This window comes from Neoarius graeffei, chromosome 10 (genome assembly GCF_027579695.1).
Source record: "Neoarius graeffei isolate fNeoGra1 chromosome 10, fNeoGra1.pri, whole genome shotgun sequence".
Lineage (NCBI taxonomy): Eukaryota > Metazoa > Chordata > Actinopteri > Siluriformes > Ariidae > Neoarius > Neoarius graeffei.
This window is the reverse complement of record NC_083578.1, coordinates 71,234,441-71,252,267: the sequence shown is the minus strand read 5'-3', so window position 1 is coordinate 71,252,267 and position 17,827 is coordinate 71,234,441. Positions and strand designations below refer to the sequence as shown.

Here is a 17,827-nt window from a genome sequence, read left to right as displayed (position 1 = left end):
CTTTGATTGACAGCTCGTTTCAACTATAGACAGGCAGCGGTGAATCTCAGTTCAGTCCCATGCAGATTCGCAAGTGCTGTGGTGTATTGTAAGAGGTCAGCTTACATTTCGATTTCATTCATTACATACGGTTTCTACCAGCTTTTTTAGTTTGTATATATTTTCATTGTAAATATAGTGTTGTCAAGTTTGCTATCTTAGTTCCAGAAATGTCGTTTATTTGAGTGACTGAACTTGAACTTGAGGGGGCTAGTCAGCTAGCAAGAAAGCTGCGCATGGATGCCAAGCGTTGCTGATTTAATTTTGGCGAAGCCATTTGCCAGTCTTCCTTTCGAGGAAAAAATTAAAATTAAAGAGCAGGGTAGACCAACGCCTCAAATTGACTTGGTGAAAAAGGTAGGGAATAATACTCGTTCCTTTCAGCTCTCCTGGTACGAGAAAGTGAATTGGCTAACAGCAAGTGACCCACATCAACAACAGTAAATAGGCTACTTTAGTAATATGTCATGGATGGACCAAAAATATAGAATCTATTTAAAATGTTTATGCTGAGTATATTATATTGGAATATATATTTTTCTGGATATGAATTAAACACAGCTACAATTTGGAAAACATTTTTAAACAAAAACACAGCCGAGAACATTTCACACTACAGACCTGGATTAAAAGTGAAGGGTTATCAAAATTGTCAATAAAACATTTCTCAGTCAAAATAAGTAAAATATAGGGAAAGTGTCATTGAATGAAATGTATGGCACCCAGCTCTACTGCTGAGGTTCCTGACAAAGAGCTGCTTTCAATAATGATCAATTTTTAAACAACATGCCACAATTTTAAAATATAAAATGTTAAAATATACACACACACCCCAACACCACCATCATGTATATTGGACAGTAGGCTAATGGGCCAAAAGAACCTGTTATTTCACAGTTTGTGATGCTGCCAACAATCAGCCAGATCAGAGGCAAGAGTATGGGCAAAATTGATGTTTTTTCTTTTAAAATCTGGAAATATCGTAACCGACCAGCTTCCCCTGTTTGAAAGACTACCAGCCGCCACTGGTGTAGATTATACCTTGGGGAACAGAAATACACTCCTACCGTACTGTACCCCTATTTTTGATAGTGTGGGAAGTTTAAGACAGGAGGAGTGTGTAAAAGGAAAGTCTATTCTCCATGGTGGTCCAAATCTCTCTCTTGTCACCTGACACACACATCTACTTATAATGCAGGTCAAATCATGGGTCAGCTCACTGAATATGGACCCTGTGTGTGTGTGTGTGAGAGTGTGTGTAATTGCCAAGTCAAACTCCATTTGGATCTCATCATCAGCTGATTTTTGTCAGAAAACCCTTGCAGCATACATCCCGGACACACACACACACACACACACTCAAATACGTTCACATAAACACTGGATGACCTGAAACACACCCGTAACACGAAGGGGAGGTGAACACTCTCTAACATTCTCACACCCAACCCAAACACATCCATATTATACATATTCAATAATCAGTCTTTTTTTCCATCAGAACAATCAGGCCATGACTTTACTAGAATTTTTGCGTATAATACGATGATAAAAAGTTTGACTTGGCTGGAGGTTGGTGTTGAAATAAAGTCTGCTGATACACTGAAACAACATTAGATGGAATCAGCAAAAGAACATTGAGACAAATCGGATTAGACCAAGAGTCATCAATCCCAATCCTGTGGAGCTAGTGTTGACAATTTGGTGATTTCCCTCATCTAACACATCTAATAATGGCCAGTTTGAGCACAATTAGTTTCACTTGGGGAAATGCTGTCATTAAATTGAGTGATTAATCTGCGAATTTTGCAAATGCATTTATGTTCTCTGGAAGTCAAAAAAGTAACTGCAGAGCAGTACTTATATTTGATCAATGAGTTTAATTTTTTTTAATAAAAATCTAAACAAGGATGGGGCGGCACGGTGGTGTAGTGGTTAGCGCTGTCACCTCACAGCAAGAAGGTCCGGGTTCGAGCCCCGTGGCCGGCGAGGGCCTTTCTGTGTGGAGTTTGCATGTTGTCCCCGTGTCCGCGTGGGTTTCCTCCGGGTGCTCCGGTTTCCCCCACAGTCCAAAGACATGCAGGTTAGGTTAACTGGTGACTCTAAATTGACCATAGGTGTGAATGTGAGTGTGAATGGTTGTCTGTGTCTATGTGTCAGACCTGTGATGACCTGGCAACTTGTCCAGGGTGTACCCCGCCTTTCGCCCGTAGTCAGCTGGGATAGGCTCCAGTTTGCCTGCGACCCTGTAGAAGGATAAAGCGGCTACAGATAATGAGATGAGATGAAACAAGGATAGGGATCACGTTAACATGGAAATTGTGCATTTTTATGCACAAAAATGGCAAAAAAAAAAAATGCACGATTAGAATTTTAATGTGTCCTAGGACACAGAGCTCCTACTTGAGGAATTTTCCCGATTGCCTTGGTAAATCTGTTAGATTATGTTGTTTAACACGCAAAGCAAAAGTGAACAGAATGAAAAGGTCACATGATGTGACATCATTGCAACTGCAGATTTGTTTATGTGGCCATGTTGCCAGCCAAGCTTTATGCTTCCCAGTGACCGGCACAAGTGTACACGAGTGATTGTAAGCCAAATTCAGCAAACATCTACAGATAAACTTGTATAAATTGCATCTAAAAGAACAATGCCAGAGACCTGTAGTGCTTTTGGATGTAATAACAGATGTGGAGATAAGCCTAGTTTAACTTTTCACTGCTTCCCAGTGAACCCAGAAAGACGAGAAAAATGGTGAGCTGCAGTTAAATGGGAAGACTGGATGATAACCATCCCAGTGTGTGTGGAGAACATTTTATGTCAGGTTAGTGTGAAAGCTCTGTGCAACATTAAAATGTATATCTGGATGTTGGCTTTGGACGCATATTTTATGAGACTTAATGCTTGGCGAGACTAGCAGCATGTTTGTTATGTACTGATAATGTAGATTCGGCTAAACACCATAAAATATGCTATAGGCCCTGACTTCTTTATTACTATTAGAAGTCCACGTTTGAGCTTACCTTTGTCATAATGAGGCATTTTTCTTTATCTGGACTTTCCCATAACATTCCGCCATGCACGAAACCTGCCTCAAATATTAGTAGGCATCTGTACTTTTGTGTGCCTTTAGAAGTCCAAATATTAAATAGTTCAGGAAGTCATAGAATCCCAAATCCGGTAGCTGGTTTGACATATACGATGCTCTCATAGAGTCCATGCAAGAAAAAGATATAGACTGTGGAAGGAAACTTGTGGGATTGGGAAGTGACGGAGCTGCTGTTATGATGGGGCGGCACAGTGGTGTTGGTATACAACTGAAGTCAGTAGCTCCGTTTTTGGTTCATACTCACTATGTTGCTCACAGACTTGCTTTATGTAGTGGACAGGCTGCTAAATCAGTGAAGTTGTTTGATGAGTACCAAACATTGTTGACAAGCATTTTTAACTTCTGTTCAAACTCAGCTGTAAGGTATAATAAGCTACGTGAAATTCAAAGTATTCTAGAATTGAAGCCAATAACCTTGAAGCCTGCTGCCCCGACTCGTTGCCTGTCACTCCACAATGCTGTTGAGGCAATCTACAAATGCTGGTCGGCACTTCTGGACTGTTTGCATAATCAAGCGGCTGAAAATGATGCTGAAAACTCAGCAAAAGCTAAAGGATACCTGAGGCAAGTCAAGCAATACAAATTTGTTGCAGCAACTTGTATGATGAAGGATGTGCTTCCAACATTAATGAAGCTTAGTACGTACTTACAAAGAGAAAATGTTGACTCGTCATCTGTGGAACCCATGGTAACATCTACTTTTGTCACATTACGGACACTTTGCAATGACTTGCAAGGAGATCTTGTAAACCTCCCTAGACTTAAAGAACTTAATCAGCAGGTGGTCGGGGGGCACGGTGGTATAGTCACCTCACAGCAAGAAGGTTCTGGGTTCAAGCCTGGTGGCTGATGGGGGCCTTTCTGTGTGGAATTTGCACGTTCTCCCTGTGTCTGCGTGGGTTTCCTCCAGGTGCTCTGGTTTCCCCCACAGTCCAAAGACATGCAGGTTAGGCTAATTGGTGGCTCTAAATTGACTGTAGGTGTGAATGTGAGTGTGAATTGTGTCTGTATGTGTCAGCCCTGCAATGATCTGGCGACTTGTCCAGGGTGTACCCCGCCTCTCACCCAGCTGGGATAGGCTCCAGCTTTCCTGCGACCCTGCACAGGATAAGCTGTTACGGATAATGGATGGATGGATGGATGGATGGATGGATGGATGGATGGATGGATGGATGGATGGTCACAGGGAGTTTGTATTGTGAGAAAGAACTTCAATAGGCAGGTGATAATGCAATGCAAGTGTTTATTAATAATGGACAAGCATTTCTTCGTTAGTTAATTGAAAACCTTCAGGAGAGGTGTCCAAATGAGACACTAGATATCTGTAAAACTCTTGACCTTGTAGTCAACCCTCAATCACTTCCCCAGAGTGCTGCCGATATAGCTACTGATGGAGTGAATGTTCTGGACAAGCTGGTTGAGCATTATGGTCAGCAAAAGATTGTTGGTAGGGACAGAAATGTTGATCCACTGACCAACCCAGGAGTCACAAGAGCAGACTACCTGCAATTCAAGTACCTTCTTAAAACTCACTGTCTTTTGAACATGCAGGAATTCAGCAAAACTTTTCTAACTGATGAAGGACTCCGTGAACAGTGTCCAACTTTTGCAACTCTTGCTAATATTGCATTGACAAGTCCAGTATCTAGTGTTGCATGTGAACGGGGCTTTTCATGCCAGGACAGAATCAAGACAGGCCTTAGAAACAGACTGAATGAGCAAAACCCAGCCAACCTACTGAAAATCGCAACTGAAGGACCCCCACTTGCAGAATTTGATTTTCAAAGAGCAAAAGAAATCTTTCAACAGCAATGCCGTTGCAGGAAATAATGACGACAACCTGGTGTTCAAGTTTCTTCTGAACACTGACTCACCATATTTTGAACATGCAAGGATTTAGTGAAAAGTTCCAACTTTTCCAACTGTTGCTAAGGTTGAATTGTTATTCTGCTCAAACTTTTTTGAGTGTGTGTTAAAGTTTAAGTTTGTAAAGATGAAAACACCAATAAAGGCAAGTTAATACTGAAGTTTAGTGAGAATAATTTATTTGCCAGTCATTCTTTTGCACTTGAAATCTTACGGAAAGCTGTTAAAATGTTTGGGACCCACAAAAAATGTCAGGGATCACAATTTGGCCATGGGTCCCTGGACCCAGAACAAAAAATCCTAGTGTCATCCCTGAAGTAAATTAGATTTTTTTAAAATTGGAATTAATTTTTATTTACTCTGATGCTGATACTCATATTCTCTTCCTGATCTGAGTAACATCTTGTACATTAGCTCACAATCAGTTTGGAGCAAATTGTCAATTACTGTCACCTCAGGTGGGAAATAACAAAGAACATTGACTTTGATACTGTAATTAACCCCGTATTTTAAGTATCTGCCCTTTCTGTATCTCTTCAAACTGCTGCATCACAAGGCAGTGTAACTCACTGTAAGGAAATCACTATCCACCCTCTTCCACATACATGAGCTCACAGACGCCCGTGATTGGCTGGTAGTCTTTATGCTCATGTAAATTGTCATTTAATTTTTCCTTAACAGGCATCTTTTTCTTTTTCTTCCTTCTATGCTTTTACTTTCATACTAGGAGGTTGTATTTTAACTTGATTGAAGAATTTGAAGCTGTACCTCAACGTTTACCTGGATGAGTAGGTCAGGCCTGTCAGGTAATTCTGACATACAGTATACAGTACGTCCAGACTATCCAATTGAGGGAAATTATATAGATAATTTATTTTATCCTATTCAAATCAGGTGGCTAAATTCCCTTACAAAATCCCATACAAACCTCTTCTGGTAAAACTAATCCATCTTGAATAGTGCTTAATCCTGCTCATTAACTGTTGAGTTGATCCACCAAGCTGTGTTGGAGTCCAGACCCCAAGGGCTGCCATTGATGACTCTTGGATTAAGCAGGTTTTTACACATATACATTCAGAGCCTGAGTGAGACTTTTCACTAATTGATAATCACTAAAAACCACAAAACTGTGCATTTGTAGCTGACTTTCTGTAAGCTTCAGTATAAGTGTAGCCTAGTTCTATATTTCTCTGGTAGAGGAGCATGAGCTTATTAAAAAAAAATATCGTATGAATGTATTTCTAAACTAGTGTGGAATGTCCTACACTTCACATGCAATAGTAAATGGCAAAAAAAAGTTTGGATTTTGTATGATACTGATATAAGAGCTCTGAATGTCAGCCTGATCATGATCTTGAGGGTGGCATGGTGGTGTAGTGGTTAGCACTGTTGCCTCACAGCAAGAAGGTTCTCCCTGCATGTTCTCCCCGTGTCTGCGTGGGTTTCCTCCAGAGTTAGGCTAATTGGTGGCTATAAATTGACCGTGAGTGTGAGTGTGAATGGTAGTTTGTCTCTGTGTGTCAGCCCTGTGATGACGTGGTAACTTGTACCCTGCCTCTTGCCCATAGTCAGCTGGGATAGGCTCCAGCTTGCCTGAGACCCTAAACAGGAAAAGCGGCTACAGATAATGGATGGATGGATGGATGGATGGATGGATGGATGGATGGATGGATGGATGTGTAGTGCCATAGGCGTGACGATGAAATGATTCAACACGATGTGTGCCCTGTTTTCATCTACAGGTTCAGTGTTGTGTCAGTCAGTATCACTCCACTCATGTTTATGCAGTAAAATACCTCAGCTGGTCAGATCTGGTACTGATTCAGTTCATCAGGCTAGTTTGGATAGTTTGGACCATAGCACTGCAGTGGAGAAAGCAAGATGTTGTAACTGATAAAATCTTACATTGATATCCTTTCCTGCCCAGTTGCACTCTTCCCTCCACTCCACAGGTGCTGGCCAGTAAATCTAGAGAGAGAGAGAGAGAGAGAGAAAGGCAGGGGTTAAGGAATAGGTCATGACTTAGGCAGGGTTTGACTTGTCCAGTAGCTAGAGGGACATTCGATCTGGATATCCTGTTGTTAAAAACACAACCAGGGGCTGCGCACGCACACACACACACACACACACACACACACACACACACACACACACACACACACTCTAGACGGCCTAACAATGTCTGTGATAGGAATATCTACCAGATTTGAATTTGTGGGGACATTTGGCTGGTCCCCACAAGCAAAGATGCTTGTTTTTAACAAAAACTGCATCTTTTATTTTCGAAAACTAAAAGAGCAAAAAGCACACTGAGATTATTGCTGGGTTAAATTTTGATATACTGTTAATTAGCTCCATTAATATTACTGCCAATCCAAGGTCCTTACAAGGATAGTAAGAAATCTAAAGTCCTTCCCGTGCCATATGGCGCATCGGGCGGCGCCGATCTCCGTTTCTGCAGCCCTCGGCCTCTCGCCTATTACATAGCTAGGGTTACAGTGGGGGCCAGTCCTCTGGTAACCACGAGAGTTTAACTCCCCTACTCGCATCTGTATTGCAGCGTGCCTTGCTAGATGGTAGTAGGTACCATTTTTATGATGGTCTTTGGTATGACTCGACTGTGAATAGAACTCACGATCAAGAGGCGGACAATCTACCACTAGGCCACTAGCCGGTCATGACTTGTGAAAAAAAATGCATGTATTCTTCCTAGACAGCGATACTCTTGCCCTCAGCAGCGACCTCATCTCTAATGTTTCTTTTTACACTCTAGAGGAGATGAAAATCCCTCGCTCATTCGCCAGCACACTGGCCTTTATTGCCTTTAAGTCATCAGGTATCATCTGGAAGCCCTGCAAAGATTACCTTTAATACCCGTTTAAACCAACACTTATCATCTTTGCACTTTTAAACTAGAACCAGCATTTCTCCCTTGTGGTTAACACAGAACTAAATATGTACACACTGCATTCTGGAAAAGCACAGACAACTTAAAAGCTCATCTATCAGTCAGACATATTTTTGGATAATAATCATAGTTTTCCATTGGATTCCTTTTATCTAAGTCTCCCATCTTGGCTTTTTTCCAGGGCCAGCAGAGCCTCAGGATACAAACACACTGATTAATGGCTATAAGGTAAGTGAAAAGAAAGACACTCAAACATGTCTTTATACATGGTGTACTGTATTTATGCTGTCACATCATTTAGTTATCTCTACATCTCAGACACTGTACTGTCAGTCTCCCATTAAGCTAATATAAGCTGATCTGACTCTGATAGGTCTCAGCTCTTCTAATAAGTATGTAGTTATTCTGCTGCATTTTTACCTTCAAATCCATGCCACAGCCCAAGATTCACTCTCTGGAGTCCATGGCTAAATTTACGCCTTTAAAAACAAGTAGTGCAAATTGCTTTTTTCAACAGCAACATATTTAACTAGCATTAGCAAGCGACCAAACAAGAATCCAATAGTTTCAGTTTTGGAATTGGGCAATTCCAGTGTTATGGATGTGGCATTTGCACTCACACTGGTTAACAAAATGTCTGACAGCAGAGACAAGCTTAGGATCACTGCGCCTGTTTGCATATGTTGTTATTTAACCACTTGAGGACAACACAGACAAATCTCATCTGTAGCCGCTTTATCCTTCTACAGGGTTGCAGGCAAGCTGGAGCCTATCCCAGCTGACTACGGGCGAAAGGCGGGGTACACCCTGGACGAGTCGCCAGGTCATCACAGGGCTGACACATAGACACAGACAACCATTCACACTCACACCTACGGTCAATTTAGAGTCACCAGTTAACCTAACCTGCATGTCTTTGGACTGTGGGGGAAACCGGAGCACCCGGAGGAAACCCACGCGGACACGGGGAGAACATGCAAACTCCACACAGAAAGGCCCTCACCGGCCCCGGGGCTCGAACCCAGGACCTTCTTGCTGTGAGGCGACAGCGCTAACCACTACACCACCGTGCCGCCCACAGACAAATCTTTTTTTTTTTAAAAAGCGATATAAAATGGACAAACTTTTATTAGAGTGTATACATTTTATGCAACCTCAATTTTAAAGACCATCATAGAACACATCACGAACACAAAAATATAGAGTTAAAAAGATTTAATGTTTTGGGAATACGAGCGTAAGTCAAAAAGTTCTAAGACAGATGTTATAATTTCAAAAGGAATTCAAAAGAATTCAAAAAAGGAATACAACGAAGGAATTATCGCTTGCAGAAGTGTTTAGACTTAAATGGAGGATATGTAGAGAAATAGCTTTGTTATTTTCATAAATAACATTTTTTTTCATTTGTCTTAGAACTTTTTGACTTACCCTTGTACATCATTAAGGAACCCCCCCCCATTATAGATGTGATATTTTTGGGTTATAGCTATGACCTGGGTGGCACGGTGGTGTAGTGGTTAGCGCTGTCGCCTCACAGCAAGAAGGTCCGGGTTCGAGCCCTGTGGCCGGCGAGGGCTTTTCTGTCCGGAGTTTGCATGTTCTCCCCGTGTCCGCGTGGGTTTCCTCCGGGTGCTCCGGTTTCCCCCACAGTCCAAAGACATGCAGGTTAGGTTAACTGGTGACTCTAAATTGAGCGTAGGTGTGAATGTGAGTGTGAATGGTTGTCTGTGTCTATGTGTCAGCCCTGTGATGACCTGGCGACTTGTCCAGGGTGTACCCCGCCTTTTCGCCCGTAGTCAGCTGGGATAGGCTCCAGCTTGCCTGCGACCCTGTAGAACAGGATAAAGCGGCTAGAGATAATGAGATGAGATGAGAGCTATGACCTGTTTGAACCAGTACTTGATATTGTATATTTAACAGTTATTCGACGAAATTGAGTCGTCTAACTATTTCTGATTTGGGGTTGTACTTGACTACAGTTTTTGCTTACTCTGCCTACCTCTGACTATAATTTGGCACTCATTCCCAAGCCCCATTATTTTTCTAATCTCTAGAGATCCATCAAGTAAACTTTACAGCCACTGCTAAAAAACATATTCATTAGTCAGATTTTTTAAAAAATGCATTAAGTAGGTAAATGTACATTTGGGATACATTATGTCCACTAACACGTTTTAGTTAATTAGATTTCCAGCCAACCCAAACATGGGACTGGCCAAGAACCCTTGAGCATTCACTTTTCTGATGGTCGAGTTAATGAATTAATGGTTTGTCCAAACCCGCGTGTGTTTGCTGAGGTCATTAGCTAGGTCATGTGGTCATTATTCAGATGTGCAAAATTAAACTATAACCATAAACACATCAAATACTATCACTTGATGGTACCATTTACTGTAATTTTCTTTATCTCTTTTTCTTTTAACATATTTTCTGTTATATTCAGCATTTGTGTTGCACATTAACTCCTAAACCCCCCACCCCCTTTGCCTTCTTTTGTTTTCTTCTCCAGCATGCATTAACCTATTAGCACATTTGCAGAATTTGGTGCTAATAGATCTGATTCAACTCTTCAGCTAATTGTCACGCCTGCTATTCGTGTAATATGTCAGTAGGAGTAGAAGAGTGTTTACCTTTTGTTCTTGCTTGGCAATGTTGTCCAGGCTGAGCGACAACAGGTAGTTTCGTGCTCCTACAAAGAGCCGTCCCCTTTCTTCATCCAGTAGGAGTGATCCAAAACAGCACGAACGGTCCAACTCAAACCGCTTCACTCCATTAAACTGCTGTAGTTCTGAAACATAGATGCATACAATTACTCATAAATATGTACAGATTTCTAAATGAAAGCTAAAATAGGACAGCTGCATGCACAGCAAGTGAGACAAGTTAACAACCATCTCCCTCTCTTTCACTATCTCTTACACACACACACACACACACACACACACACACACACACACACACACACACACACACACACACACACACCTTTATAAGTAAACTTCATCCTTGGTGAAGAAGAGGAAGAGGTAGAAGTTGCAGATCCACCAAACGATGAGCTAACACTGATGAGGCCAAGCATCACAGTCATTACCACCACTATCATAGTCATCATCATCTTCACATGTGCTCAATGGTGATCAGAGATGGGCTTCAAGGTGATGGATGCACTGGAGATTGGTTGGTTGCACTGTTGCTTTGGCAGTGGTTTCCGTGATCGGGTTTCTGAATGTTCCAGATTGGACAATCCGATTGTAGAACTGGAAAAAAAAAGAAAGAGAAAGGTTTTAAGGCATAGCTAACAATGTTGGCTGAAGTTATCTCAATCTATCTGGTTTGAAACTCCAAATGCAAGCATACAAAGCACTCTATATAGTGTTCCATCTAAAGCCACGCCCACAAATCACTCTAAAGCCTGAATGCTAGTGCAAGAGGTGGAGCTTTCTGAACTAACAGGCATGCAGGAACACTTGGTCTGATTGGTTGGATGCTGGTAGTTAACAAAATGCATTGATTCATTCATTTATTTTTAACTCAGTCTGGCATGAAAACAAAAATAGCTTTTTTTTTCAAAGCAGATATTTTATTGACAGCAGTTTAAATGAAATTAAACCAGCATTAAACTGATCAAATTACGGACTCTACCTTGAAAATGAAAACTTTATGGTTCACATTCTTTCCTGTCTAGCATGAGATTCATTCATTCATTCATTCATTCATTCATTTATTTATTTATTAATTAAATAATAATAAATGATTACAAACAAAAGTAGGATGAATTACTGATAATTATTATATCTACAGAACACTTTTTCGATGGAATAAAAACGTGTTCTATTCCCTTCTCACAGGTTTCATTCATTTGGTTTGATAGCATGCAATATTGTTACCATATCGCATATCCTACATGTATTACGCCACTCTATCCAATGTAGAATGAGTGTTGAATATGGTTTACGATATTGCATGGTTGGGGCGGCACGGTGGTGTAGTGGTTAGCACTGCCGCCTCACAGCAAGAAGGTCTTGGGTTTGAGCCCAGCGGCCGGTGAGGGCCTTTCTGTGTGGAGTTTGCATGTTCTCCCCGTGTCCGCGTGGGTTTCCTCCGGGTGCTCCGGTTTCCCCCACAGTCCAAAGACATGCAGGTTAGGTTAACTGGTGACTCTAAATTGACCGTAGGTGTGAATGTGAGTGTGAATGGTTGTCTGTGCCTATGTGTCAGCCCTGTGATGACCTGGCGACTTGTCCAGGGTGTACCCCGCCTTTCGCCCATAGTTAGCTGGGATAGGCTCCAGCTTGCCTGTGACCCTGTAGAACAGGATAAAGTGGCTAGAGATAATGGATGGATATTGCATGGTTGTCAAGACAACATGACGTCACACGTCAGAGATGTAAAACTTCCATGCTAGCAAGCGACTGTGACAGTTTGTAAACAATCATGGCCGCCAGGTTTGCTTCATTAAATACAGAAGATTTTGAGAGGATTTTGAAAGAGAAAGACGTGTTGAACACCCGAAAGGAATGTATAATAATAATAATAATAATAATAATAGTGGCTGGCTTTTTTTGTGGTATATCAGATATATTCCATTCAGCTAGCATCATATTGAACGAATCGAAGACTCAATGCCAGCCAATATTATTTAATTATACCACAGTCCAACTAAATTCTCAAATTTGATTCCCAGGGTGTTCACTTGATATAATCTGAGTCGAATAATAAATGTGTTTTAAGATAAGATAAGATAAGATAAGATAAGATAAGATAAGATAAGATAAGATAAGATAAGATAGCCTTTTATTATCCCACAAGGGGAAATTTACATTGTTACAGCAGCAAAAAAGCACCAAAATATAGAAAGAAAAAAAGATAAGGCAGTGAAGGAGTAGTGCATAAAGTACTAAGTATACAAAAAAGGTACGTATAAAAAGAAATAAACTACAAATTTAAAGATAAAAATGAACAAATTTGCATAAATTAACAGGTTTGCAGATATACAGTTAACATAAGTGTATTACACAGGTGATATTGCACGTATAAGTAGGTATATCGCACATAATAAAATATAATAATGTATATTTAATATAATAAAAAAGGTGTTTTATTTTAACACCTTATTTAAGTGTTTTTTGTTAGAAGATGTTCATATGACAATTAGAGAAGGAGTCCCGAATGTGAGCAGTTTGTAATAGTCACAGTGCTTTGTAAAGATTCCCAGCATGCAGCATGGGAACATGGGAAAGTCTTCTGGACGGAGGAGTTTCTCTGTAAAATGTCAAACTGGGTGGTTGTTTTTTTTTTTTTGTCAAGGAGAAAAAGAGTTGTTGCTGAGTGAATGACTTTTTATCATTGTGATAACATAAGTAATAACAGGAACTAACTTGTCTCATGGATGTTCCACAGCATTTAATCAAACTATAAACAGTTAATCAGTATGACGTGCGGATAATTAATGAAATTTATGGTATAAATTGAATGACACATGTGCTGTTATATGAAAATAATACACTGTCTTGCATCAGGCCATAACACACCACTGTTAATATTAATCTATCTGCTGATGTCCCTTCATTCATCCACCTTGGTGGTGAATCCTAGATATACTGGGCATGACAGAGGAACACACCCTGGACAGGACACCAGTTAATCACAGATCTGCTCATTTTAATGATTACTATTTACTCATATGTTCAGAATTCTCTGCATCATTTTTTTCTGATGATAGTTTTCCAGAATCTTTATTAATTAAGCTTATACGCAGTAGTACAGTATTATTAATATTACACTGTCATTAAAACGCCTCTCAAGCTCACTTTCTCTTCATTCATAACATTCTTTCCCGATGTGTCCAACTAATATTAGGGCAGATTATTTCAGTCATGCACAAATGCTCTCTCTCTCTCTCTCACACACACACACACACACACACACACACACACACACACTTTCAGGAATGCACAAATGGGCTACTGCTGTTGCCTCTTCATTGCCTTCTATTAAACTAGGTGGAGCAATTTGATAATAGCCTTCCAGCACACACACACACACACACACACACACACACACACACACACACACACACACACACACACACACACTAAGCCACCAGTCGTGGACTTCTGCCACAGAATGGCCACTTGAACCACTGAATGGACAGAGTGGCCACAGTGCTGGTGACAGACCTCAGTCTCTCACACACACACACACACACACACACACACACACACACACACACACGCACACAATCCCTCCCTACCTCCATCTTCTTTTGCATATACAGAGAGGTTCCTCCATCCTTCCTTCATCACTCTCTATTCTATCCTTCTCTTGCTTTACCCACCATCTCCATCTCTCCATTTCTCTCTCCATCTTCTGTTTCTCTTTTCATCTCGTTCTCATTCCATTCCTCTGTTTTCCCCATCTCTCCGTTTCTCACTCTATCTCTCTGTATCTCCGTTTCTACCTCATCTCTCTGTTCCTCCCTTCATTAATCTGTTCTCACTCTATCCATATTTCTCTCTCTCCACCTTTCCCCCTCCATCTGTCTGTTTCTCCTGCTATCCATTTTCCTTTTCCTCTACCTTTCTGTCCCATTTCTCTGTTTCTCCCTCCATTCATCTCTTCTCTCTCCATCCATAGTTCTCTTTCTCCATCTTTCTCTCTCCTTTCTCATTCCTCTGTTTCTCCCTCTATACCACTGCTTATCCCTCTATCCCTTTGTATCCTTCATATCCATCCCACCATTCCTAACTTAATTCCCTTTTCTCCATCTTTCACTTCTCTCACTCCCCCAGTCCTCAGCAGCTTCCAAATGATTTCTCCATCCCTTCATTTCACTCTACTCTTCCTCCATTTCTCCAACTACTTTCCATTCCACAGTTTCTGTCACTCCATCCTGTTCTTCTTTGCCCATAGTTCAGTTTTCCTTTGTTCATCCTGGGGTCTCGTTCTCCATCTGTCCATGTCTTTACTTGCATCACTTTTTGTCCATTCTTCAATTGCTCTCCATTCTATCCTTCTTTCACTTCACCCACCACATCCCCCAGTCTCTTTCCCTCCTTCCCTCTATTTCTCTCTTGCCTTTTCCCTTTGGGCTCATTAAAGGAAAAGCAGATGTCCATTTCTTTCTCTTCATTTCTCTTTTCATTAAAGAGAGCTGTATATCAACAGTATTTCACCAGTAACAACATATAAAGTGTGTCTGTGCACCCATGCTTGCAAGGCTAGAAGAGGGGGAATAAATTGCAATCTTTTCATCCATTACAGCAACGACCAAGGCCAAAAGCATTTTGACTCACACACACACACACACACACACACACACACACACACACACACACACACACAGCTGCAGTGATGAATATTAAAGAGGTTTAATCTGCAGGACTGAAGAGGTGAGAGACGACCTACTGACTTAACGGAATATAGATAGCGTGCTCCCTAATGCGGTAGCACACACACACAAAGAGGCTATGCTGCGTACATATGCTGCATATTCAGCACTTCCTAATGCAGTCCTCTTTACACCACTAACACACACACACACACACACACACACACACTTACTTCCACCACTCCTCTATCTGAGTATCCCTCTGAGTCAAGTGTTGTTTCACAATTACTAGCTGCACACACTTTTTAATAAATAATGCATCACACACACACACACACACACACACACACACACACATCAGAACAAATACACTCTGTCACAAACTGTTGGTATCTGAGAGTGTTGTTCTATGTAAAGCACACACACACACACACACACACACACACACACACACACACACACAGAGTGAGAGACAAAGGCAGGTGTGGTTGGGTAAGGCAGAAACATTCCAGTCCTGAGAGAAAAACGAGTGCATCCCTCCGTCCTTCACAGCTCCTTAAACCCTGTGCCACTGCCTTACAATACGTCTTCATTAGAGCCGAGGCTAGAGCCACACACACACACACACACACACATGAAACAATTCATTTCAAACTCCTGGGACGAAACCCCTCCACATCAATATAGCTGTGAAAGTGAGAGAATAAGTATGAGCGAGAACACACCAAAAAGACGTCTTCTGGAAACTTCAGATATAAACTTTTGATGTCTTCTGTTTAATGTCACTTGTCTCTAACTTTACAGGATGTCTCATAAATCCAGGATCATAGGAGGAACACGAAAAGGGCAAAACATAGGAACTTAATATGTCCATCATTTTTCTCAGTCAGCTAATTTAGACATAATATCCAGTTACTCAACACAGATCTCAATAATGCGCTGATGCTGAATGTACAACTGTTCAACATTCGTCACTTTCTCTGTGCATGTGCTTTTAACCTGACTTTGAGTTTCTCTGAATAGAATTATTGTGATATGTCATGGCCTTTAAAACAGGCATGTAACAATTTGTGATATTTTTGAAAAAAAAATAAATGAAGAAAATTTGATTCCTCAAAAAATGCAACATTTATTTTCCTATTTTTTTGTCAACTTAAATATCCTTTTGTTAAATTAAAAAAAACAACAACTTTAGTTTCATTTTCTTAGTAGCCAACAGTAATTATTTTCCCACATTTGGAAAGGTTGGAGTAAAATACAATAGCACATTAACTAAAATATTCCTTTGATTAAAAAAATCAAAAAGTTAATAACAAATAGGCCTTTTCTTAATAAACATTTATGAATATTTGTACTGCCTTCATTTTCCTTCTCTTTTCCTTCTATTTTCTTTAGTTTCAGCAGTCTGTAAAAAGAAAGCTCTGATTTCTTGTTAAATCTGTTTGTCCAATCAATCGAACAACAGCTCTTTCCCATTTTAGATTGATTTTTTTGTATGTTTTTGCAGTATTAGAGCTGTATTACTTCTGCCTAGTGTGAAGTCACATGCATTCCCACTATTTTACGTTATTGTGCCGCCTGCTGTCTAAACAACACAATTACCGCGAGGAAAAACTAAGAGATTATGCAGGCTGATAATCATCATTATTCATTTTTTGTTTCAATGATTTGATTTGTCATAAATTTGTATCATGATTTATCATTGCACAATATATCATTACATGCTTACTGTAAAAAAATAAAAAAAAATATTGATCAACCCTGTAATACTGGACTTACAGGACACCCAGCATAAAGCTAACTGAATTCTTGGCAATTCAATGATATGTCATTTCCATCAGTTATAAAAATAAACAGCATGAGCTGCCCAGCAGCGTTCCGGAAACTTCTCTCAGCAAAATTCCAGGAACTCTCCTGGAAACTCTGGACTTCATAACAGATCCTTTCACAGATGCTCCTCTGAAGGGCTCTTGCAGTGCTGGACCTCTCCTGGACATGTTCTGCGAGGCGTTTTCTCCTGACACTTGTCTGCTGATGATGCAGAAGTTTCTTAATGACCCAAACCTCCTTGATGGTGTAAACATTTATTTTCTAATTCTCTGATTGATTCAGTAAATCACTCAAATCGAGCCTTTTCAGCCTTGTATCTATTCAATACTACTATAGTATTGATATAATGACAATGATGACATACAACATAGTTCCCTGTACTAAACGTTTGAGAAACGTACAAACTTCCACTTCAGTACTGACAGTTACAAAGCACAGACACGGGAGACTCCGTAAACGTTCAATAAATGTCTACTTATAGAAGACATTCACCATATTGATTATACAATCAATATATAATGATTATACAATTTTTCTTTGTTAAATAACAGTGCGTTTTTTTTTTAATTGTGTTATTGTTATTCATAGTATTATTAGTTCTAGTATTCTTAGATTATGTTTAGAACATGCAAGTCCCTCTGAATTAGTGCATTAATATAATCCTGAGATTTGCCTTATAGCTGGCAATATAGTCAGAGCTGCTGTTATCGGAAATTAATCAACACTTTCTGACCAATCAGAGTC

At 40.3% G+C, this 17,827-nt stretch overlaps 1 protein-coding gene across 1 annotated transcript in view; it reads right to left on the bottom strand.

Annotated features, from left to right (window-relative positions):
• sema3b (sema domain, immunoglobulin domain (Ig), short basic domain, secreted, (semaphorin) 3B) overlaps positions 1–17,827 on the bottom strand; it is a 95,074-nt gene that overhangs the window by 23,952 nt on the left and 53,295 nt on the right. Inside the window, exons 2-4 of the mRNA XM_060930873.1 lie at positions 10,909–11,180; positions 10,554–10,711; positions 6,921–6,983 (exon numbers count right to left, since the gene is read on the bottom strand). Coding sequence (XP_060786856.1) covers positions 6,921–6,983; positions 10,554–10,711; positions 10,909–11,038 — 351 coding nt within the window. The 5' untranslated portion in view covers positions 11,039–11,180. The remainder of the gene's footprint in view (positions 1–6,920; positions 6,984–10,553; positions 10,712–10,908; positions 11,181–17,827) is intronic.